The sequence below is a fragment of the Anarhichas minor genome, unplaced genomic scaffold, assembly GCF_050575085.1.
Source record: "Anarhichas minor isolate MPS153535 unplaced genomic scaffold, ASM5057508v1 ptg000030l, whole genome shotgun sequence".
NCBI lineage: Eukaryota > Metazoa > Chordata > Actinopteri > Perciformes > Anarhichadidae > Anarhichas > Anarhichas minor.
Window position 1 is genome coordinate 10,705,033 of NW_027466476.1, and position 17,544 is coordinate 10,722,576.

Genomic DNA, 17,544 nt, shown 5'->3' on the forward strand with positions numbered 1-17,544 from the left:
CCAAAGATCAGATTTAAGAGGTTTTTAAGATGAAGTCATGTGCTTTCAGTTGTTTTGTTTGGAAGTAAGGGTCAAAAGACATCCAGCAGACTGTCTCAAACTTTTTGGAAGCTTTAAAAGCTACAAGACGAGTACAAGCTGAACGTAAAAACATAAAAAGTGGTTATTTATCAGTATTGGCAGCTGTTGACCACCGGGGAATACAAATAAATAAACAAGTTAAGTTTCCAAACTTAAAATAAATGTATACAACTAAACTGAAAATATAATACAACAAACTAAATGATACGTTTGCTATTTTGGTCTTTGTTCCTGGTGAATGGTTCCTCATATTGTCAATAAAACGACAACGAAACCGCCTCACTGACACAAAGCAACTTCATCTAGAGAGAAAGACTTCGGAACCAAGTAAATTGTACTTTATTCTTGCTTTTTTCTGTGTATATAAAACATTTTTATAGTTGTAATGTTTGAGTTTATAACTATTCTGGGACTTGTTTCGCCATAGGTTGTTGCTGTGTATTTTCATCCGTGTATTCCTGTGGTTTTATGTGTTAAATGGCTGCAAACCTTCCTTCCTTTGGGGGAAGATAATCACGCTGGAGTTGTCCCGACATGTTCCGAGAAAGGGCAAGCTCAAATCGCCGTTGTAACTGTTGTAACTGTCGCAACAACTTGTGGCATACTGTATATATATCTATATACTGTATATATATATATATATCCGAGTAAATGGGTTATATGGGTTGCTATCACTCTAAACAGTACAATGCATATTATCAATATTTACAATTTGCATTCCTTCTGCTGCATGAAAGTGTTTATCGTTGCCATGGGCAACAAGTACCAACTGAAGTTAGCCTACATTAGCTTGCTAATAAAAACGAGTAGCCATTCTATTACAACTCGGCCTTTTTTTAAGAAACCAATTACAACTACCAACAGTCATGCCTTCAATGGCCTTAATGTATTGTCACATAATGTCAAATAACGACAAATAAAGACTAAACTACCGCGGAATCCGCTCCGAATCACTGGCAGGTGCCACGAGAAGCTAACGTTAGTGGCAGCTGAGCTTGCAACAGGAAGTGCCTCTACTAGCTGCCGCTGCCACGATTTGAGCCAGCTCCTACTGCATGTTCCACGTTGTTGATCGTGTGCGCTCGCGTCTCGTATTTCCTGCAGCACTTAAAGGCAGCAACGGTAGACGTATTAAAACAACGCTTTTCGGCACTTTTTTTATTTATTTTATATTTGCTTTAGAACAAAACCAGTTGACACAATTCACCCCAAAGAGTATAAAGACTTTGATAAACAGACCGAGCAGTCGTATCGACACGTCCGCAGCTCGTGAACGTGTTTGTGCATTATTCAAAGCGCGCTGCGCATCACGGAGCTAATTAGGATATCGGTATAAATAAGGCCGCAGACGAGACAGCTCGGTCCGTCCTGCCGCTGACGTCGGAGAGCTAAATGTATAGAGGTTAAAACCCTGCAAAGAGCTGCAAGCTGCTCCAACATGCACTCACTCTGACCCACCTCACGGATGGGACTCTACTCAAACCGGACCTCCGGAGATATCCCGCACATTTTACGCGTTAACGCAGAAAGTCTTTGGCTCATGAACGCAGTGAAGATCCACCGAGGAGACTGATGTTTTTTGGGGGCTTTTTAATTCCATTCGGCCCGACCTAGACCGCCTGCTGCTACCTTTATGGGACGGTGAAGGTCTCTTTTTACAATTTTTTTTATGTTTTTTACTAATATCCAAAGACTGCTGCAGCTCCAGCGGAGGAAGAGATTTCTTCACCGGGTTGTTTTGGTTTCCGAGGGGGGGAAGTCGAGGTGTTTTTGGGGTGAGTGCAGCGCGAGTGACCTGCTGGAGGACACGCGCGTGTCTGTCAGAATAATCACTACAATAACTGTAAAAGCTATTACAATGTCGTACTTACTTTAAAGTGCGTGTCTGTATAGTGAGTTTATAACTGTTATTCTACTTTAGTACATTTTATGTTTCTCGTGTGTTGCACAAAGGGATTTATAGCTTTTATTGCCTACATTATATTTAACACCTTAAAGGTATCAGGTTTAGTTTTTGTTTTTGGGTGCAGACAGTGCCTCTAATGCATGAAAAACACATTTTAATATCACGGTAACAATCTTATAATATGTATAATACTCTTCTAGAAACTTAGTTTGGTATTTATGTCGTATTCCTTTATTTCCATGCTCCTATAGGATTGTAATTCTGTAGGATTTGTATAACCGTAGGCCTATAATTATCCGTTTACATTAATTATAAGGTTACAATGTCTCCTTTCTTTAATGAGACACGTTTTGCAATTTGATCCTCGAGTTACATTCAAGAGCAGAACATAAAACACGGACGTGCAGCTCCTTTCATGTGATAACGTGCGCTATCTCCGCTATGATCACCAGCACCTCCATCATCTCTTTGGCTGCAGATCGCGGTCAGTTTTTTTGGGGGGGGGGGGGGGGGGGGCTTATGATGCCACGTGAACAAGCGACAAAAACACAGCGAAAGGGATTGATTTCATAACGCTCGCGCGCGCGCGCACAAAGCCTGCCCCTCCGAGGGAAGCTGCAATGTTGTGTTTACGTGCATCCATACGGTGAAGCAACACCTTGGAGAGCATTGCAACACGACGGGGCTCGTGTTGCAGTGTCAATATACGTATATGTGTAATCAAAGGCAGTAAAAAAAGATATATATATATATATATATAAACAGTTCATGAGTGCTTGTTGTGTTGAAGCTCATGCGCGTCCACGACGTCAGGACAAGCAAGGGTAGGACGAGGACAGGCTTTTGATTGAGAGCTATAAACCAGATTACTGTTTTATTATTAGGCTGTTTTATGGTTAATGTCATCATTCATGGCATTAGATGTCAGATATGGATCTGTCCAATATCAGGGACGATGCAGCACTGACACATAAACAGAGGAGGAGGAGGAGGAGGAGGAGGAAGAGGTGGTGGTGGTGGGCGATCAGGCTGCTGTTTAGTTTTTTTCATCTATACAATAAAATATTAATTTCAGCTTAAAGACATGCTCTGTTTCTAAAAATAACTAATAGGGTCAAACTTGTTTTGGCTCAGATTTCGCTGTGTGGGCGTTTTTCAGGAAAAGGGATCCTGTAATATTCTTGTAGTGTTTCTGTGGTGCTCTGTTTGGACTTTCTGCTCTCTGGTGTTTCTGCTCCCACTTGGTGTCGGATTGTATATTTTGTTGTGTTTGACAGCCTTATAAAACAAGTCTGGATCATTTTTCCTTAGAGGATTATAACCCACAATACCGTTTATTAAATCTAGACTCATTAAAATAGCAATAGGTGCAATGTAAATTGTAATTTGAGTGAACAAAATGTGCCCAAAACGTGCAGAAACCAAATGTGACTTGTCTTTAAAGAGCTGCAGGTGGAAAACTGAGCATGACAAACACAAAGTATTCGTTTTCATATCAGAGAAAGAAGAGGAATGAAATTCATATTCTCATCTTGTATTTATTTACACATCCGGGTGTCTGCGCGCTCCCTCCTCCTCCCGGTGGCGCGTTCATGCCCCATGGGAAATAAGCTCTTCAACAATAACAAAGTAACTTTCAGATTTTAGTTTTTTTCTGAAACAAAGATATTGCTTGTGATAAATAATTCTCCACTTTGACACAATTTACACACAAACACGTTATATGTGATGCGTTTGCATTTATGCTTTACAGCATTAAATCAATGTCAAAAACATCCAAAAATACATTGACCTCCATTCAAAACTTCAGCAAAGAAGTTGGCTTTCAGTTGCCAAAGTCAACAACCCGAAATATGAAGTGAAACACGTGGGGGGAAACTAAAAGGATCTTTGTGTTTGAAAGCATACAATATAAGCTCTATTACTGTGTTTTATTAGGCCCAAACTGAGCAAAAAACATACATGCATATAAAAAGAATAAAGGTAATTTTAATTTAAGATGAGATTTATGATGTTGATACCTTGAGTTTATTGATCATATGCAGCGAAACTAAAGTGACACTGCAGCAAAAGAAGAAGAACAGATACATAGATACAAAGTCTTGACCAAAATAATCACAAATATAGTTCATGGTTCTTTTATTTGACATTTTACAAACATAATAGGGTTGAACAATGAAAGGTAAACTGTAGCTACTTCATGCGATACATAAATTTACTTTAAAAACATTTACTTTTATATATACTTATATACACATATATCTATGCACATGAGCGTGTGGAGATGAAGTCGTTGCAATAAATAATTAAATAGAAAAATGGCTAAAAGTGAGAAAAACAAATAGAAAATGCTGAAGAGCACATACGAAAACAAATGTACTCCAAATAAAACATAAAATTAATAGACTTTAAAAAGGGGGAACATTTATTTCCACCTGAATGCCACTCTGAACCTGCGTTCCATCTTTCCCACGGGAGCCTGAAGGCAGCACAGCCACCCATTGGCCAGCCATAGCTGTCGATCACAGCTCCATCTCCCTCCCACGTGGTGACGTTCCGTACCAAAGTAACCAGAGGCCAGTCCATTACGCACACAAAAGACACAACAAAAGCTCGTGTTGGGGGAAAAAATGAAACCCGTCAGCACCCAAAGGACACAACAATAAGTTCCCGTCTGGCAGCACCACACATGGACCAGAGCCTGGGACGACGACAAGCATTGAATCAACTTAGAAAAGAAAACATCAGACTGAAAAACATCTCTTGTCTTTCTTCAGTTTTCCACCAAGCTGCGTTTTGTTCTGATGATCCAGATGGTGAGTACAGCAGCCCGGCAATGTTTACCTCACGCAACCTGGTTCTGGTGTCGTGCTGGGTTCACAGACTGCACCAGGCTCGGAAACAAACAAACAATAGCAACAAAACAACAACAACAACAACAACAACAACAGCAGCAGCAAGATAGAGCGACACAGTTGCGCTCGAGCTCGCGTCGTGGCTCTTTATTGGGGATAAACACATTTTAGGATTAGAGGGGGACGCCTTCTTTACAATATAAAAATAAACGCATGTTGTGTTAAATGTGTCGTTTTTTGGTGGGTTAGACTCGGTGTTGAGTGCAGCGAGTCTTTTGTCTGGACACTTCTTCCTGTTACTGGTTACCAGAGACGCGCAGTGTGCTGCCTCTTTGTTTTCACTTTGCCCAGTTTGAATATCAGCTGTGTTACCTGTCGACTCGACTCACATCTCCCTCTTTGTTTTTATTATTTCCTTTTGGTTTCTTCTTCAAAACGACGTGGTTTAAATAAAACATGTCAGCTGTTACCATGTGGCGAGGAAGGCTGAAACAAAAGAACCACAAACTCCAGAGCTAGGAAATAATTCTTTAGGATTCAAGTAATCACTTAAAGTATTGTTCAGCTGTTACAGTTTAGAAAAAATACATAAAATGTCAAAGGAAGAGCATTAAAAGTGAACAAAAATAAGACCATGCACTGACAAGAGACCCTGAGTGAGCAACGTGGCTCCACAGGGGACCACAACAAAGAAAGAAACAGCTCCACAGACTTGTCCTTATTTGGCATCACTGAAGGGAAAAGGGACGATGTTCTGCGTTGTTTCACGCTGTCAGGGTGTCTAAATGCAAATAACAGCATGTTATTGTCTCCTCTTTCTCTCTCTGTGTGTGTGTGTGTGATGCACTGCACAAAGCTGATACAATCACTGATGGTGACACGCACACACACACACATAAAGCTCTTGTGTGTGTGCGTGTGTGTTTACCTTTCCCTGTCCACGAGCAGCCGGGGTTAAACTGGGCTAATTCAGAAAGGGGATTATGTCTCAGACACCTGTGCAGATTATACAGTTATATATATATATATGTACAGTATGGAAATGTGGCTCGTCTGGGGGCCACCAGGTTAGGCTACCACCTCTTATTTTCCCGTGTGTGTAAATGTGTGTTTTGTATGTGTTTGCAGAGCAGACACGCTTCACTTCAGGTCACGGCTGCTTCCTGTTTGAGTTGCGGAAGCTCCTTTGTTTTGCTCGTCTAGCTTCTGTCTCGGCGCTGCTGCTCTTCCTGTTGCACCACATTGAGCTCAACTGGAAAACTTCTGGAGCTCGTTGTGTTTCTTTAGTCTCAGGGATGCAGCGGGTTATTGTTGTTGTTGTTGTTGTTTAACACGGTGAAACCTTGGTTATGCTGTGCTGGTGGTTGGAGTGACTGTTGAGCAGCAGTGGACAGTTCATTTTTTAAAGACAAAGATTCTTTTAAGGACTCTAGGTAGTTTTTTCAAAATGTCAACACTTTTATTATCTATTTATTCGTCCGTCCTTTGTTATACATTATAAATACTCCTTTTATAGAAGTATCAGATTATAAAATATGGCAAATGTAAATACATTCACACAAGTACTGTACTATGAGGTACTTGTACCACTTGAGTATTTCCATGTTATGCTACTTTTTGACTTCTATATTTTATCTCCAGGCAAATAATGTACTTTCTACTCCACTACATTTGACAGCTTTTGTTACTTTGCAGATTTAAATTATTAATACAAAATATAAAGACACAAATAACTGTGTTGTATCATTGGCAGTATATAAAGTTATAATGCTGCACAGATTGTTATTAAATAACATAATATACACCATTGTGAAATGGCTCATACTGCCTAATGAGTACTTGTAATATAATATGTTGTTTTTTACAGTGTAGTATTGCTACTTTTACTCGAGTAAAAGACCTGAAACCATTTTTCCAGCACTAGCAGACATTGTGATTTTGTTGAGAATCATAGTTACATAAATACAGAATAGCCTAAACGGTACCCTCAACGTTTTCATACAAGTCCATCGTTCTTTTTTTACTCTCATCAGTGTCACCAGTCTCTGAAGGAAAACCTGCCTGCTTTTTAATATATCTCTGTAGTAAATATCAGAAGTGAAAGCCACTGTGGTTGAGCAGATAAATGGCACCACCCAGTCTCAATTTAATCAACGATAAGAGGTCATAGTCCGCACGCTGTTTGACTGTCAGGTGGTCCGTGACAACAGCACAGCCATTCAGTACGCACTTTTCTTTTCTTTCTTTAGTGGTAAATTCAACTTTGCTCGTGCAACTTCACTGTTCCGGTTTCACTCTAACGGCTCTCATCAACCAGGTTGCTGTTTTGCAGCAAAAATGTTCTAAAATCACAAAGCAGACGAGCAGAGTTAGCAACTATCTCGAGAAGGAAATTGAGCCTTTAGTACGAAAGAGCCGGATTATTTTTCTGAGGAGTCGGTGGAAACCAAAAGAGAGCGAACAGGAGAATACACTTTAAACTTATATTCAACATTTGGCCCGAAACGTGACTCCTAATGTTAATATTGCTCCGTGTCTGCTGGATGATAAGTAACTGTTTGCTGATATTTAACCCAATAACAACTGTATAAAGCATAATATGTCAGATTTTGTGTTTTAAAGCTTGTTCTGTCGCCACCAAGTGGCCAAAAAAATCCAATAATGTAGCTTCAAAATGTATAAAACATTTTCTACGGTGTAGTGCAACTCAAAGTGATTTGTTTATTCACAATGAGCTGAATGTGTTTAAATCACCTCAGATCAAATTTAATTCAACTAGATTTCTACGCTTTCTTTTCAACATAGATTGCAACACAAAGTGTTTCACATAGAAAAAACAAAACAAGATACAACACAACAGAGTAACAAGCTGTAGAAACATGAACCAACTCACTGATGAGTATGAACCAACCGGAGACCTCAAACCTCAACGGCCACTTAAAGACACCAAACGGCCATCATGTCAAAGTCTACAGGAACAACACTTTAGCTCCCACTCGCTGTAAAACACGGACACAAACAAAACTATTAATAAAGACAATACTGTAGACAAGATAAATAGAAAGGGTCGTGAAAGGCAGCAGGGTGTAGAAAACGGAGGGAGATGAAAGGGATTGTTTATATAGAAATAGGTTGAATAAAACCAAATTGGTCAGTTTGACGAAGTGAATGCTAAACTTTAAAGTTGTAGCTGATGTTTTTTTACAGAGTATGTATGTCTTATTGTCTTATCATGAGAAATGAATAACTGTTTGAGGCTCCAGGTTAAAACGATTTGGGAAAAGATCAAATATGCATATTTTCAGTGTAAGCATGAATGTCGCATTCGATCAGCTGGAATCCAAATGGCTGCCACACCAAAGTCTAGACAGCAGTCGAGTACAAAGGGAGGTGGAGCAGGTCTTCATTCTGTCGGATAGTTAGCATTGTTCACCTGCAGAGATGTTCATTGTGTCTCGGCTGCATTGTCTCCTCGTCTCTTCTCGTCTGTCCTGCAGGTGATCTGAACTGGTTTGCGTTTTGTTTCTGTGGAGCCGAATCTCCTGCAGGCGTGCAGACGAATTCATCTCTGCCAGGAATTCATGATAAAGCTGATGCTGTATGCTATGTGTGCGCGTTGTTGTTGTTTGTTATACAACATACATGCATGCTATATTTTGAGTTTATTACAACTTGGATCAGGTTTTGGTTTCTGTTGAGTTCTCGTCAAAGTAATTGCTGGACGCAGAAACAAACAGGAGCAGTGAGATGATCTGATGGATTGTAAACAAACCCTGAGGTTTGACTAATTCATTTGTAAAGAGAAATGAATGCAAACAGTGAAGTTATTACTCAATCTGTCCGTTGTAAACATCCGTTACAGTTTACACACTGACCTCCTGGTTCAGATTTGAATTAAAAACAAACACTGGACATTAGTTGAAACTGTTACAGCTAATCTTAAAACAAACGATTCTCGCAGTTGAAACAAAGTGTAAAGAAACAGATTGTCCTTTTTGAGGGATATTTTTAATTAATTTTCCTGGCATGCAAACAAATAAAAGAACTCTTAACATTTATACCAGAAGCTTTAATAATCTTATCCTGCGTGTATCGGTCCACTGAGACAGAACTATGAATAAGAAATCAGTTTGTGATCAGGTGAAACATGTCGTGTGGCTTCACATTGAACACGGGTTTGTTTGACGTGTCATCATATTAAGTTACATCACAGCCGTGTTGGTAGCCAACAGCATGCGATCGCAATCACGTGATAGATTACTGTAATCAAATGACTGCTCGAGCAAACGATATGAGTTTATATTGGAATTGCAATGAAGATCATGAGCTCTAAAAATAGGATGCACCGGACGAGTCTCTCAACACTTTTTGTTTTCCGCCCGGCAGGTTTGATTTTCTCCCGTGGTGTCTGTGTGGAGCCTGCCACACACCCACTCCACAACAACGACGGCTTTTGCCTGCATCTTCCAGTGCTTCTTCTGTCAGCAAGTCCAGCAGAGCTGCAACTCTTCCAGTGCCAGCCCGGACACCTGCGAAGAGCCCTGCCCCACTGACATGGTGAAGATGACCAAGTCAAAGACCTTCCAGGCTTACCTGCCGAACTGCCACCGCACCTACAGCTGCATCCACTGCCGGGCACACCTGGCCAACCATGACGAGCTCATCTCAAAGGTACGGCAGGTCCAGTCCTCCCTGTCCTCCGCTTAAGTCACCCTGTAGCCTTTCACATGACATTCAATCGGCCCTTCGCTAAGTCCCGCCCCCTCGTATGCAGACTGTCCAATCATAGCGTCACATTGTCCAGCTCTGACCAGGGTCCGACAGCTATCCGGCTCTGCTGGTCATGGTTTAACGTTGTGTAATAGTGATACTCGTAACCTGGAGTAAGTTTCTATAATGTTACGTTTCTACGTAAAAACCTGTGGAGCTAGCATTAGCACATACGTTAGCACATCATTAACTAGTGTTAGCACGTAACTTATTCTACGCTAGCTACTGAAGGTATACTGAATGTGCTGCTTTTGCTTTTTAATGATTGTAACAGTGAATAAAGAGGAGCAGTGTTGTTCCTTAATCTCATTGTCTTCTGTCTCGATCTCCAGCTGATGTTAGCTCACTTTGACACTGTGAACTGTAGCTTCTATCTTTATCTTTTTAACTTTTATTTATTATCTTTGAAACGCATGTTGTAGACCCTTCTGTCTGCTTCTCTCGTTTTTCCAAAAATTAGATAATATATACTCAAGGAGTGCAGTTAGTGGCAGTGTGGGCTCAATGGTTACGTAGCTCTGACAGTTTGACGGAATAGCATCGGGGCTTAGCGAAGCGTCAATTGCTGCAATCTTTTGGGTCAAATTCACAACGTTGACCAACATTAGAGTCAATGGGACAAATACGTCTTTTGAATAAACTCTGCGAACTTATTGTCCAGTTAGCGACCAAGCTATCTAGCTTGCTAACTGACTATTACCTTGATAGTTGTGATTGGCACCAGCAAGTTTCCGACTGACTAGCATGTTAGCGGTTAGTTCACCAACTACAGCACAGTAGTTAGCCCTGCAAGTCACTACATAATCCAACGTCTGGCCCTTTGTTCACAACGATCACAATTGTTAACACATGCAGCAGACATGGAGCATCATTCATTTGAAGTCTTGTTCTTGGTCTCCACCAACTCCTGAAAATAGCATCTGGATCTAAAGCTGCTAAATGCTCCACTATGTTCACCAGCTAACGTTGTGTCTTTGTGTGTTTGGTGCGGATTGGGCAGTAAACAGTGGATTTAAATGTGCGGTAAAACCAAAACAATGAGCTAAAAGAAGCTAAAAAGCTGAAGTTGGCGGATAATTTCTTGTGGGTTTGTTTCATTTAATTCAATGTTAATTGAATAAATCAATGCAGCTTTAAAATAAGTGGTACTCATGTAGGAGCAGACTGGAAAACATAAGCAACACTTGAGTTTGTCAGGTTAGTACGAGAGTTCAGCTGTTCTCTGAACATTTTTATGGCAATTCTCTCCAGTTTTTCATTATTCAAATCAAACACTGATAAATCTGCAGACTCGCCTGTGTGTTGGATAATCGCTGTCTGGGTCTCCTTCATCATCTTTTGGGTGAGATTATGAGCCACGATGATAAAGTGCGACAGGCTCCTTGTAATATTTTGAATGAAATGAATAAGTCTTTGCTCGGCTGAACTGAGAGTTCTCTGCAGTGATTTAGTGTTGTCCTCTGGTATTAGTTGTGGCAAATATCACTTTGGGTTTGACAGCAATGTCATTTTATTTGATGCTCACCTCCTTATTGCGTCTCCGGTGCTCGTGTATCTGTCTGCTCACTCTTGCTTCTGTATTTTATTCCTAACGATAAATTGTCAGAGGCCTCGATGACAGCCGCTGCCGGTGTTATTACTGAAGTCAGTGTCGGCGGTCAGCCTTTTAAAGTGTTAATGCCGCGGCTATTTTTGTTTCTGTTGCGTTTTTTGAGTAAAAAAAAAAAAAGGTCAAAGTGAAAGCTGCTGTGGCTCACTGCGACCTCAGAGGATTACTTTCAAAATATGAGATGAAAAAATCCAGACAGTCAGGCTTCAGATCTGCATCACTGCCCACGAGTTTTCTATGAACTGCACTGTTGTTGTTTTTGTTTTTATTTGTTCAAATTGTGTCCTCCCATTCATCTCAATACTGCTGAATTTCGTGCTCTTAAGGTGTCATCAGGGTAACGATTAAGGATTATTTTTGTTATTTATTAATTCACGGATAATCTTTTCATTAATTTATTATTTTCGGACAGACATGGATGTAAACTGCAACTTGACTGATTGACGGAGACGTACAACCACGAGGCTGTTATTCTAGTTTTGCAGATATTTTAGAAATTAGCTTGAAACTTCTGTTAAACGTCATAAATACATCATAAATACATCATCAATACATCAAGTTATACAATCGTTTTGATCCAGTTCAAAGTTATTTTTATCTAGACATGAATAAGAGTGCGGCGACATTAGCATTTGTGTTGATAGTGAGAAAGTTCGATTTGAATGGAGTCCTTTCTCTCATCATATCTTTTTTTTAATTTACTTTAATTAAATTTTCCGAAATAACCGTCGACGCCACCAGTTTGGGCCTGAAACACCTTTTTTTATTTTTAACATACAGTGAAATTCCTCCATCATAAGCGACTACTGATAGGTTGCACATAAATCCTCCACAAGCAAACAAAACAAAAACCAACTCATTCCACAGTCAGATCACGCTGTAGGATGCCGAAGATTTGGCCCATTTGCCCAAAATGAAATTGTCCTGCCGGGTCTGGTCATTTATCCGCCCGTGGAGAGCGACGAACCCGAGCCTGAGTGAGATACAAACGGCTGAGACTCACACCATCATAGTATTCATCAGTATTCATATGTTACAGGATGTCTGGGTGTTGAAGTCCACATTGTTCAAACATTTGCTGGCATTTGGAGCCACAAGCGTGCACAGCTGCTTTGGTCGCCGACCGTGAATCGACAGCTGGAGAGCAGAGTGCGAGTAAAGTTCATAAACTATCAGATGAGCCGGAGTCGCAGCGACTGAAGCGGTGACCTTTTTAGGTGTTAAAGCAAGATGGTGACTCCCCGTGCGTTGCACTCTCGCCGCGCACTAAGCTGATTATTCAAATGGCAAAGATGATCAATCAGCGCGTTCGCCATCTACGTGTGGAAATCCATTTGCCTCCTGCGGCTTCAGAGACTCGGAAGCTCGCAGCTTGTCTGTGCGAGGAGGAAGACGAGTAAACGGCTCAACCACCAGACCGTGCTGCTTCTTTCAGCAGCATCACCGGCCTCAACATGGTCACTTCAGAGCCGCGAAAGGTTTTAATTGTTAAAGACCGCCGTAAATCACGCTGATGAGCCTTCGAACGAGAGCAACTATCCTCGTTTATCTGCGCCTCACTTAACACGTCGAGATATGTGGATTAATCGTCACGCAGCAAAGTCTGTGTGACGTTTTATTGGCTCCTGTGCAGGAGGTTCAATTTGTTGGTGCAGCACATTTTGACTGGATGCAGAGAAGAAAATAATAAAAATGAATAAGAGTTTAGCAAACGGAGAGTTTTGCAAAAATCGTGCAGCTGAAACACAAGAATGCTGCAGAAGAAAGTTGTGACACATTAGTTATTTAAAGCCCCGTAGGCTGTTTTCTTTTCTTTTAATTTGGTCCACATCCTCTTGTTTGCAATCAGGAAGTTCATTGGTTTTGAGACGCGACATGAAACAAGGAAGACGACGAAACTTAGTTTATGTGACAGAGTTCACACAAAGTGTTTACAGTCAAGAATACACACACAGCAAGACGAAAACTCAGTGTGTGGTGGAAAAAAAACACTTGCAGTGAGGAAAAACAAAATCAGTTGTAAAATAATATATGAATAGAATACATGCATACAGACAATAAATCTTAGAAATAAGAATGAAAAAGCAAAAGTTACATTTTTAATAGAATACTGCATCTACTGATATTTTCTGTACCAATGGATCTGCCAATTAATTGATGAAAACCTATAGCTTTCCTTCCCGACTCTTCTTTTAATTGACTCTAACTCTACTTTAACTGCAGCAAAGGTTCCAAGGAATCGAACCTGCAACGTCGCTGCCATACGCGCTGTAATCATTCGGCTACAAAGCGCCGCCACATTTGCTTTCTTCGGTGACGTATTCTGAGCACTGACTGTTGCTTTCTAAAAGACAAATCATTAGAGAGTGAGATATCTATGAGCTCCTGTTGCCGCCGCGGGCGGGGCTGAAGATGTTAAAGGTTATAATGTTTGTTTTATTAGAGGCCCATTGTCCTCACACCTGACACTGGAGCGGGAATGCTGGAAGACCAGTAGCACCAGAGAGCTCCAAACTGGCAAAAGCAAATAAATGAGATTTATTATAGTTCGGTAGTCGCTTCTCAGGGAGTTCCCCAAAATGCTAAAACAGTTGGCCAGTTTGGTCAGTTAAACTCCTCTTGTATTGAGGCTCATTTAGAAGACAATGCGGTTTAATTGGTTTTCTTTCGTCCCCTGCTGTTTGTCCAGATAGGACAGACACTGAAACTCTTTTGTAGTCTGACGTAAAGCCGCACTTATGTTTCAGCTTCAGGCTGGAGAGGGTTATGTTTGTGGAGGATCTGGGATTGGCACTCAGATGACCCATAAGCTGCCATTCAAACAGCTGAAGTCAAACAGAAGAAGAAGAATTTTTTAACACATCATTTTACATTAAATTAATTCACAATGTTGTGCCAGTCCCGAAATCAAGAAGTTCACTGCAAACGTCAAAACGTTGTTTCGAACTTTTATGAAGTAAAAACCTTCAGGCCACATCTTTAATGAGGCAATGGTTTCATCATCGAGTCTCTAAATTGATTACGAGATGCATCAATATGTGTCGGGTGACGAAAGCCTCTCAATGCAGCCTTCACTGTGTGCAACCAGTTTGGAAACGGCTGCTGTGGTGATACGTCTTTACCTTGGTTGACTCGGTTGTAATCTTCTCTATTGGCCGGCGACGTCTCACCTCTCCTGCTTGTGTTTGTCGTTGGGCCTCGGCTGTGCAGACGTTTGCTAAAAAAACTCACGTTCACAAGACGTAAACTCATCAGTTCAGTTTAGAAGGATTATTTCCAATTATTAATCAAATGCATTCTACTGTACAGGTTTGGGAAGTTCGTTCTTTCACCCACTTTGTTGTTGTTTGGACTTGTTGTGCAGCATGAGGGCGACACTATGTACAGAGTTTCTCAGTTTCATGGGACTGTTAACAAGAATGTTGGTAATGATTAATGCAAAGCCTTTATGTGTTATATCTTTAATTACCGCTTGGGTCGCACTTTCTCAGAAGCGTTGGCATGTGTGCGTAAATGGATGAAAATCTGTGTATTCTTTTAACAAATTTTTCCAAAAATCCTGATTTTAAATGTGTTAAAAGGAAGTTGCTGTTAAAACTTTTTCCTTCTAATCTAAAATGCACTCAAATGTGAATATTTTCCAAGTTTACGTTGCCTGCTATGATAGAAAACTGAATATATTCAACTTTTAGATTATTGGTTGGACAAAACCATCAATACAAAAAGCTGTTCTGACGCTTTATAGACCAAATATTAACCTATTAATTCAGGAAATATTAAGCCCATTAATTGATTATGAAAACTAAACAATAACAGCTGCTCAGCATTAAAACCACTGCAGTGATCTGTTGACTGTTGGGTTGTGTTTCCTTGTTCATTGGGCCAAAGCCGTTGGGTGACTCTTGACAAATGACCTAATTAGTCTAAACAATCCACTTTAATTCTAAAGTGGATTTAATTAAGGGATCTTCGTTGGACTCCAGGAGGTTTGACACAGTAAACATGTTGCTTTGATGCTTTCATACTGTAACTCTTCATGCGTCTGTATCTGTTGACAACATCTGATCTGACAAAGCTGTTAGTTTAACAGACAAACTAAATATATCTCATAGATCATGGAGTATCTAAGACCATTGTGGTTAAGACACATAATATTGTGTTTGTTTGTTCTGAGTTAGTTCTATAAGAACGGGTAGAAAACATGATCTGTGGGTGCGCTTCATGTTGCGTTTGTAACTAATAATTATTTTCACTCTTGATTATTTTTTTGATTATTCGAGGAAATGCTAATTCTTTAAAATCCCATAAAATAATAAGATATGACTCACATGACTCATTCAAATAGTTTGTTTTGTGCGACCGACGGTACAAAACCCAAATATATTAAATTAAAAACCATATTTAAGAAGCTGTAACTAGAGAATATTTGGCACAATTGTTAAAATACATGTTTTGTTTGAGTAAACGTTTCAGCGTTGTAATATCTGACTCTGCACCTATATTCCACTTCACGAGGTAGATTGAGATCTGGAAATTGTTCCTAATAATATCTTGGTATTGATTGTGACCATACTGCTGGCAGATCTATTAATAAGCTCTCGACTCGCTGCCACACCTCGTTAGCGTTTGTGTGTTCAGGCAGCATCACCGGTCCTCAGCATCAACCCTTCTAAGCCGATTATGTTACTTAGGAGAAGACGACACCGTAGTCTGGTGTTTTCCACTACGCGCTGCCAAGGGCCACGCGCCCTGTCCATGTTTGATTCTCATCGCATGTGAAATTTGTGAAGTGAAGCTCCAGCACAGCGTTTCTTATGAACTCTATTTCCCAGTGTGCATGGAGTATAAAAAGGGGGGGTGGGGGGGACCAGTAAACCGGCCATGCGACCAACAACAAAAGGTTTGAAAAGTGTTTGAAGGAGCTCTGCAGGTTCTGGCAGATTTCTCCCCACAGTTGCAATTTAAGTGCTGGAAATCTCCTGAGCCAGGTATAAAAAAATAAAAAATAAAAAAAAGAATAAGAATAATTTGTTTCCCCTCGCAGAGCTTCTGCGTAGAGTCTTCGAGGCATGCCAGCCGGCGAGCAAAAGATGCAGATGGAGCAGCCCGAAAGAGAGGATTAACCTGAGCACACGGGCCAGAAGGAAGAATGGCAGACTCAGTCCTCCATCCCCTCCTCCCCTCCTCCCCTCCTCCCCTCAGCCACCAGACTCAATATGGGAAGCTTCTGCAAAAGAGAAGTTTTCCTCTCGCAGTAAAACTTTAATTATTGAGGCTGAGCAGCCAACAGTGATGAACATACTTGGCTTATTGCTTAATGCAAATTAATTTTTTTGCAGCATTCACACTTTTCCTCGATTAGTATCAGTCTTACTGCAGCCCACAGATATCGATATATGCTGTTTAGAAGCCTCGAGTTCGTCATTTTGGCCGTCGCCATCTTGGCTTTTTGCAACCAATGAAGGGAAGTGACCATATTTGGACTGCGGAGAAGTGACGTAGAGACGCCGTATACGTCTCTGGCAGTGGCCTGTCAATCAAAGTAGCCCAACTGTCCAACTGCGGTTTCTAAGCTTTGATTTGACACAATCATGAGTGAATTAACGGTCAACTGGACGAGGCTCTGTTAGCGTGAAGCCCAACGAGTAAAACATAATCGCCTCCAAAGGAAACATGCTGAGACTATCCGACTATCCGAAATCCGATCCGACGTTCGTTGTCATGTCGTCACCCGGAGCACGCTGCATCTTCACGACATCGCCGTCAGTTCATATTTTGATCAGATTTGGGCTACATCCTTCATCAGATAGGAGAAACCACCCTGATAGCAGTGTGAGAGCAGAGTCCTGCAGTGTGAACGAGGTCCTGGAGCCGGACGACGCTGCCTGCATACTGAGGAGCAGGCCGAGTGTTTTATGCAGCACCTTGGCTTCGTCCCACCCATCAGGCTGATGGAAGCCCCTCTAATGGATTGATCACACTTTTCTTTTCTCGCCATTAACAGGCGCACTTCCTTTGGGGTTTGAGGTTGTTGTTTTTTTCCTTCTTCTTCTTCCAGTTGGAAGTTTGCCAAGACTTTGATGGTCGACACGCGACTGACGTAAGATGGAGCGGTCCGTTTGTTGCTGTTCTTCCTCTCTTTCTTTAATATCATAATTAAACCAAGTGTATTCATGGTTAGAAAGCTTTTATTGAACTATATATTAGCAAAACTAGCAGAGGGAAACAGAAGACACTTTGTGCAATATTTTAATGCTAAATTAAGATGGTGAACATGGCATTACCACTTCTTTTTCCTTCTGTCTTGCAGCCTGACATTGTTC

At 40.9% G+C, this 17,544-nt stretch overlaps 1 protein-coding gene across 2 annotated transcripts in view; it reads left to right on the forward strand.

Annotated features, from left to right (window-relative positions):
* Window positions 1-1,276: 1,276 nt before the first annotated feature.
* ypel1 (yippee-like 1) overlaps window positions 1,277-17,544 on the forward strand; it is a 29,110-nt gene continuing 12,842 nt past the window's right edge. Inside the window, exons 1-2 of one of the 2 annotated variants that reach the window (XM_076104279.1) lie at window positions 1,277-1,856; window positions 9,229-9,513. In XM_076104279.1, coding sequence (XP_075960394.1) covers window positions 9,397-9,513 — 117 coding nt within the window. In that variant the 5' untranslated portion in view covers window positions 1,277-1,856; window positions 9,229-9,396. Of the gene's footprint in view, window positions 1,857-4,288; window positions 4,804-9,228; window positions 9,514-17,544 lie in introns of those variants that run through there. The other variant, XM_076104278.1, reaches the window with a different exon arrangement.